At 40.5% G+C, this 7849-nt stretch overlaps 1 protein-coding gene across 2 annotated transcripts in view; it reads left to right on the plus strand.

The window, feature by feature from the left end:
• Nucleotides 1-1609, plus strand: part of CEP43 (centrosomal protein 43) — a 68683-nt gene extending 67074 nt beyond the window's left edge. The window contains exon 13 of one of the 2 annotated variants that reach the window (XM_045011663.1): nucleotides 192-1609. In XM_045011663.1, the coding sequence (XP_044867598.1) occupies nucleotides 192-272 (81 nt within the window). In that variant the 3' untranslated portion in view covers nucleotides 273-1609. The remainder of the gene's footprint in view (nucleotides 1-191) is intronic. The other variant, XM_045011664.1, reaches the window with a different exon arrangement.
• The last annotated feature ends 6240 nt before the right edge of the window (nucleotides 1610-7849 follow it).

Here is a 7849-nt window from a genome sequence, read left to right on the forward strand (position 1 = left end):
GCCCAATTCTATAAGGTACTTCTCATTAACTTAATGGGCAGTTGAGTGCACATAGTATCTCATATGTTGGAATTGATACCTTTCAGGACAGGGCTGTAAGCTAGCAAGATGCTTTTTGCAGGACTTTATAGTTTAACAGATTTTGAAATGTAAATAAATATATCTTGTCCGATTTTGATTTTGTTTTCTAGCTTGAAGACCTCACACAAGATCTTACCATTTCTCAGTTAAGTGATGTTGATGCTGCAGATTATATAGAGGATGTGGCATAGAACTGGACAGTAGAGGTGTTTCAAGTGCTGGATTGAGGACTCTTGTGGACTGCTATTTTCAGACAATCATTCTTTGCTGGAATGTCTGTTCCCTATTTGTGCCTTGTGTTTCAGAAAGACTGGAGATGTAGAGAGCTCTTATAAAATCATAGCAAGAACTGAATGAAATAGTTCATTCCAGCTTGAGTCTAATATTGTTCTTCATCTGGTTCAGCAAAACCTTTCACACAAGGAGTTGAATTTTCCACCTGGATGTCCGTTGCTGGCGATGGATACACAAAACCATCAGTCTATAGGAGAACGTAACTGAAGAAATCAGCAAAGCTGCAGAACTTCTACACAGATGTATGGCTTTATAATGAATTTACACTGTTATGGTAACAGTCTGATTTTTAGCTAAGATAAGCAAGAAAACTTAAGAGTTACTGCTTCAACTTACTAAAAACGTCAGCAGTCTATATGAAATTTACATAATATCTAATAAATCTGCCTCAGTACCTAGTCACTCCATGCCTACTTTAAGGGGTCAAGATTTTTCAGAAGTGACTAGTGATTTTTGGGAGTCCAACTTTAGAGGTCTGTAAGGGGCCTGATTTTTAGCATTTTCTGAAAATCAGGCCCCTTTAAGGTGTCTCCAGTTGAACAGCCCAAACTGAGGCACCTAAAATCAGTAGGCACCTTTGAAAATCTTGGCTGAAGTATCTGTCAACTCTGAACTTTCTTGTTTTAATGTATTTGTCAGACCATTAATGTTACTCTAAACTACTTATTTTGTGTGATTATTACATTAATGTTAACAGCTGTTAAAATCCCAATAAAAATGTGAGATTCCCTTATGATCCACAGATCATAAAACAGAATAACAAAATTTCTGAGGAGAGCTGTTTAATGGTTTGTGGAGTTCATGTTACTAGGGGAGATCTTAATTTGTATTGACTCACTTTCATTGTTTAAAATCCATATTTTTAAAAAAAGAGCACCAAAAAAGTATGAAACAATTAAACTTCTCTGTGTATCAGAATCTAATGACTAATGAACAGATTTAAACCCAAATATTAAAAAATAAATACCAGGCCTAAGATATTGAAAACAGTAAGTTATAGCCAGGAGCACATTTTTGTATTTCCATTTTCAACTCTTGAAAAACAGAGTCAGTAATGGAAACATTGACAGTTTCTTAACTATACTGTCATGCATGGCGCTGCTGTAGTATATAGGTCATGGACATTTGTAATACTGAAACAAGCCTTCAAAATGTGTATTTTTTTTGAGCATTGTTAAAAAAAATACATTGGAAAAGATACATGTCAGTGAATATAAAGATAAATTAATCACCTTTTTGTAGGCTTTGTAATTTTATTTCAGGCAAGCTACTAGCCATTTCAATAACAATAGCATGCGAGACCATATAAGAACGGCCGTAGCGGGTCAGACCAAAGGTCCATCTAGCCCAGTATCCTGTCTACCGACAGTGGCCAATGCCAGGTGCCCCAGAGGGAGTGAACCTAACAGGCAATGATCAAGTGATCTCTCTCCTACCATCCATCTCCACCTTCTGACAAACAGAGGCTAGGTACAGCTTATAGAGCTGCTTTACTTTGATTTGAGTCTGACTTAGGCTCTTACGTACTGAGCTAGCAGATGTGGGGCTGTACTGGAAGGTTATACTTGCACAGTAGGTAGATTATTTGAGGGCAGAGGTGAAAAGTGACTTTTATTTATGTGCATCCCCCAAATGGCCAGCATAAAGCAACAGAACATGAGCCATGGTGTCAACATCTTACCTTGTGCCATAATGTAGAGGTCTTGAGCACAGAAGAGAGATTTCCCCAGGCTCAGACCATCCTAGAATGTATGTGCCACAGCCTTGAAGTAGCAAAGACCTTGTAGCATTCACTATTGAGGTTGAGATTCTTTAGGCACAAGATCTCCCACATCTTAAAATTACTACCTGTAAAGGAGGACATGGAAAAAAGAAAGCAGCAGCACGTCTGAGGGTGTATTCTTCCACTAGAACTTCCACCGGAGGCACTTAGAACATGAGAACAGCCATACTATGTCAGACCAAAGGTCCATCTAGCCCAGCATCCTGTCTTCCAATAGTGGCCAATGCCTGATGCCTCAGAGGGAATGAACAGAACAGGTAATTATCAGGGAACAAAGAGTAGGAATAAATGGTAAATTCTCAGAATGAAGAGGGGTAACAAGTGGTGTCCCCCAAAGGTCAGTCCTAGGACCAATCCTATTCAATTTATTCATAAATGATCTGGAGAAAGGGGTAAAAAGTGAGGTGGCAAAGTTTGCAGATGATACTAAACTGCTCAAGATAGTTAAGACCAAAGCAGACTGTGGAGAACTTCAAAAAGATCTACCAAAACTAAGTGATTGGGCAACAAAATGGCAAATGAAATTTAATGTGGATAAATGTAAAGTAATGCACATTGGAAAAAATAACCCCAACTATACATACAATATGATGGGGGCTAATTTAGCTACAACAAATCAGGAAAAAGATCTTGGTGTCGTTGTGCATAGTTCTCTAAAGATGTCCACGCAGTGTGCAGCAGCAGTCGAAAAAGCAAACAGTATGTTAGGAATCATTAAAAAGGGGATAGAAAATAAGACTGAGAGTATCTTATTGCCCTTGTATAAATCCATGGTATGCCCACATCTTGAATACTGCGTACAGATGCGGTCTCCTCATCTCAAAAAAGATATACTGGCATTAGAAAAGGGCCAGGGAAGGGTAACTAAAATGATTAGGGGTTTGGAATGGGTCCCCTATGAGGAGAGATTAAAGAGGCTAGAATTTTTCAGCTTGGAAAAGAGACTCAGGGAGGATATGATAGAGTGATAAAATCATGAGTGATGTAGAGAAAGTAAATAAGAAAAAAAACTATTTATTTGTTCCCATAATACAAGAACTAGTGGCCAGCAAATGAAATTAATAGGCAGCAGGTTTAAAACAAATAAAAGGAAGTTCTTCACACAATGCACAGTCAACTTGTGGAACTCCTTGCCTGAGGAGGTTGTGAAGGCTAGGACTATAACAGCATTTAAAAGAGAACTGGATAAATTCATGGAGATTAAGTCCGTTAATGGATATTAGCCAGGATGGGTAAGGAATGGTGTCCCCAGCCTCTGTTTTTCAGAGGATGGAGATGGATGGCAGGAGAGAGATCACTTGATCATTACCTGTTGGGTTCACTTCCTCTGGGCCACCTAGCATTGGCCACTGTCGGTAGACAGGATACTGGGCTAGATGGACCTTTGGTCTGACCCAGTACGGCCATTCTTATGTTCTTAAGTGATCCATCCCGTCACCCATTCCCAGCTTCTGTCAAATAGGCTAGGGACACCATCTCTGTCCCTCCTGGCTAATAGCTATTGATGGACCTATCCTCCATGAACTTACCTAGTTCATTTTTGAACCCTGATATAGTCTTGCCAGAGGCTGTTGTGAAGGCCAAAGAGTTCTACAAGTTGACCGTGCATTGTGTGGGAAAAAATGCTGCTATCATGAAACTGTTTTTCAAAGCCTCTCTGATGTGTGGCGCACCTCGGTATGCTCTTCTAATTGCCCTGGTGTCTGGCTGTTCAAAATTGGCCACCAGGCAATTTTCCTCAACCTCCCACCCCGCCACAAATGTCTCCCCCTTACTCTCTCAGATATTCTGGAGCACACAACAAGCAGCAATAACAATGGGAACAGTGCTTTCGGTGAGGTCTAACCTACTCAGCAAACAGCGCCAGCAACCTCTTAAATATTCAAAGGCACATTCTACCACCATTTGCATTTGCTCAGCCTATAGTTGAACTGCTCCTTACTGCTGTCGAGACTGCCTGTGTACGGCTTCATGCGCCATGGGAGCAAGGGGTAGGCTAGGTCCCCAAGGATAACTATTGGCATTCCAATATCCCCAATGATAATTTTCTGGTCTGGGAAGAAAGTCCCTTCTTACAGCTTTTCATACAGCCCAGAGTTCCAAAAGTTGCAAGCATGATGCACCTTTCCCGACCAGCCCACGTTGGTGAAATGGCCCCAATGGCGTTGCAAGTGGATCACAAGGAAGTACCCCTTGCAGTTTATCTACTGTTTGGCAAGGTAGTCCGGTGCCAAGATAGGTATATGCATTCCATCTATCACCCAACGCCATTGCAGCAAAGCTATCCAATATAACCTGCACATTTCCAAGAGTCACAACCCTTGTTAGCAGAACATTATTGATTGCCTTGGCTAATTGGATCATAGCAGTCCCCATGGTAGATTTGCCCACTCCGAATTGATTCCTGACTGACCGGTAGCAGTCAGGGGTTGCAAGCTTCCACAGGACTATCACCACTTGCTTCTCAACTGTCAGGGCAGGTCTCATCTTGGTATTCCTGTGCTTCAGGGCAGGGGAAAGCAACTCACAAAGTTCCATGAAAGTAGCCTTACACATGCGAAAGTTTCGCAGCCACTGGGAATCAACCCATACCCGCAACACTATGTGGTTCCACCAGTCTGTGCCTGTTTGCCGGGCCCAGAATCGACGTTCCACTGTATCAACCTGCCCCACTGCTGCCATGATGTCCCAATTGCCACATCCCCTGCTTTCAGGAATGTCTGTGTCCATGTCATCCTCACAATCTTCCTCATACTGGCGGCTCCTATCTAGGCTCTGCACATACTGCAGGATAATGTGCAAGGTGTTTACAATGCTCACAAAAGCAGCGCTGAGCTGAGTGGGCTCCATGCTTGCCGTCCTATGGCGTCTGCATGGATAACCCAGGAAAAAAGGTGCAAAACGATGGTTTGCCATTGCTTTTAAGGAGGGAGGGTAGATGAATGACGTATTCAAAATCACCCACAACAATTTTTTTGCCCCATCAGGCATTGGGAGCTTAACCCAGAATTCCAATGGGCAGCGGGGACTGTGGGATAGCTACCCACAGTGCACCACTCCATGAGTCGATGCTAGCCACAGTATTGAGGACGCACTCTGCCGACCTAATGTGCTTAGTGGGGACACGCATGATCAACTGTATAAAATTGGTTGCTAAAGATCGAATTCTATCAAATCAACCTAATTTTGTAGTGTAGACATGCGCTTACTGAATTGCATATACAGTAATAGTTTGAGCTGCAAAATAAGCTACAGGGCGGCTGGATTGTATGTTTTGAGATTTCTTCATCTGCAAAACTTAAAAAATTTGGGACTGGAAGGAGGTCACCAGAGTTTGTTTGCTTTTATTAAAACATAATTTACAAACATCAGCCCAAATTGTGTACTGGTTGAATATAGTTGAATATATGATTCTTAAGAACAAAACAAAAAAAGCCCACTGAATTATGCACTTCCAGACAGAATGCTATTAAACAAGTATGACTTGTCAAAGTTGAGAATTAATGAACAAAAACCAACATGTAGCATGTAGAGAGATGTGCCAAACAGTTGCAATTCTGTTTCAACAAGACTGTCCCTGCTTCCCAACATCAAATCATGTTTTGTGTGTCTAAATTGTTTAAATGAAAAGTGGGAAACCACAGCACAGCCATACATGTAGAAACTGACTGAGCACTTTCCCAAAAGTATCAGAGGGGTAGCCGGGTTAGTCTGGATCTGTAAAAGCAGCAAAGAGTCTTGTGGCACCTTATAGACTAACAGACGTTTTGGAGCATGAGCTTTCGTGGGTGAATACATCCGACGAAGTGGGTATTCACCCACGAAAGCTCATGCTCCAAAACGTCTGTTAGTCTATAAGGTGCCACAAGACTCTTTGCTGCTTTCCCAAAAGTGACTTTTTTCTAGCTATACTAAACCCACTCTCAGCTTTGTGCTTTTGAAGATTTACCCTGTGAAACCTCCATAAACATAAATGCACTTAAATAGTGAAACTAAGCACTGAAGAGAACCTTTAAATCCTGTTTAAACTGTTTTGGAGGTAAATAGGCAGAAGATAGTTTAAAATACTTAACTGGCTCTGACTAAATACTTTTCACCTTGGGGAATGGAATGAGCATTTTAGGAAGTATCTCTGGTTATTTTATTAAAAGCATTTCTGTTCAGCAAAAGGTCAAAGCTAGCTTAAACGTCAGCTTTCTGCATCACCTGTAAGCATTCTGCATCATCTGTAAGCATTCCCCATTAATTTCAGTAGCTACCTGAGTCAGACATCTTAGCCATAGATTATGTAAGTGTCTTCGTGCGCCTTTTTGGTTTTGACATTTTCCTTTGTAGTCAGTTTGAAGCTGCAAACAAAAGTGTTTCTTTCTTAAAATGCAGCTTCACTTGACTTCAGCTCGAGCTCAGTTAACATACAGCCCGGGGCAAAATTCACTGTAAGGCAATAGTCCAACATGCAAAATGTTGGGAATCACCTCCATGACTGCCTCTCCAAAAAAAAGAGACCTGCTGATTGAGGCTCAGTGCATAACCCAACATCAGATCCTCTCAGAGTATGGCACAATTTAGTGAACATTTAAAGTGCCAGTTTCTCAATTCAACAAATGAATTCCAAGAAAAGCATTGAATTCTCCATATATTTTTTAAACTGCTCTCTGACATTGTATTATTGCTATTGACTTAAGCACTGAGATACTAAAAGCCATGGAACAGCTGAGATTTTAAATGAAAGTGAGGAATTTTAAATCTGTAAGTCTTATGAATATGTGCAATACTTTCTATCACTTTCTTTGATATTTACAATATATTAAAACCAGCCACAACTTTGTTTCCTGCACTTAGAGCTTTTTTTCAAATATTTTATTTTAAATACATTTCAAAGAGATGAGAGATACGGGCAAATAAATTGTACAACTAAGTGAACAAAAAAGTGGCATGAATGCAGCCTTTGATCTCACAAGCTTTATAAATAATTTCACTTCAAGCTGTTTTGCCCTGTGTCTGGGCATTGAGTTGGATATGGATCCTCACATTGGAAAGGTGGTCAGAAAAATGACACAAGTATGGAAAGAGGAGAGGAGTTCTCTTTTTACTTCTGAAAGACTACACTGTCTCATGGTAGAGTTGTTTTGAAATGCCATATAGGTCACAGCAGACATAAGTAGGTAAATAAGAGGATGCTGTGATGGGGGAGGAGCTGTTTTATTATAAACAAGTGAAAGTTGGTCCCTATTTTTTCACTTTTTATTAAAGGAGCATACATTATACAACCTGTGAAGAGAAGCATGGAAAGAAAACACTCTCTGCAGGATAGTTACCAAAAAGACTAGAATTGATCTGTGTACCTAGTTGTGTATGCATGCATGCTTCATTTAGTTACCTTGATTGCATGCAGAAATGGCCAGTTGTGGTTCAATTAATCGTTTACATGCATGATATGTGCATGCAGTAGCTGTAATTTTACCTGCAGATTAGGGCCATTTTCAAAATAGCAGCCTAATTTGACTTCAGAGGGAACTGTCAGCACTGATAAAAATCAGGCAGGTGTCTTAAGAACACATTTAGAAACCTAACTAGCCTCTGATCTTTGACAATCTTGACATTAGACCATTGTTGGGTGCTGGCTGTTCAGCATCTAATCATATGTCTCTATATTTAAAAATAACCATTTGCCATCAAAGGGTTTTTTTT

Source organism: Mauremys mutica, chromosome 3 (genome assembly GCF_020497125.1).
Source record: "Mauremys mutica isolate MM-2020 ecotype Southern chromosome 3, ASM2049712v1, whole genome shotgun sequence".
NCBI classification, from domain to species: Eukaryota; Metazoa; Chordata; order Testudines; family Geoemydidae; genus Mauremys; species Mauremys mutica.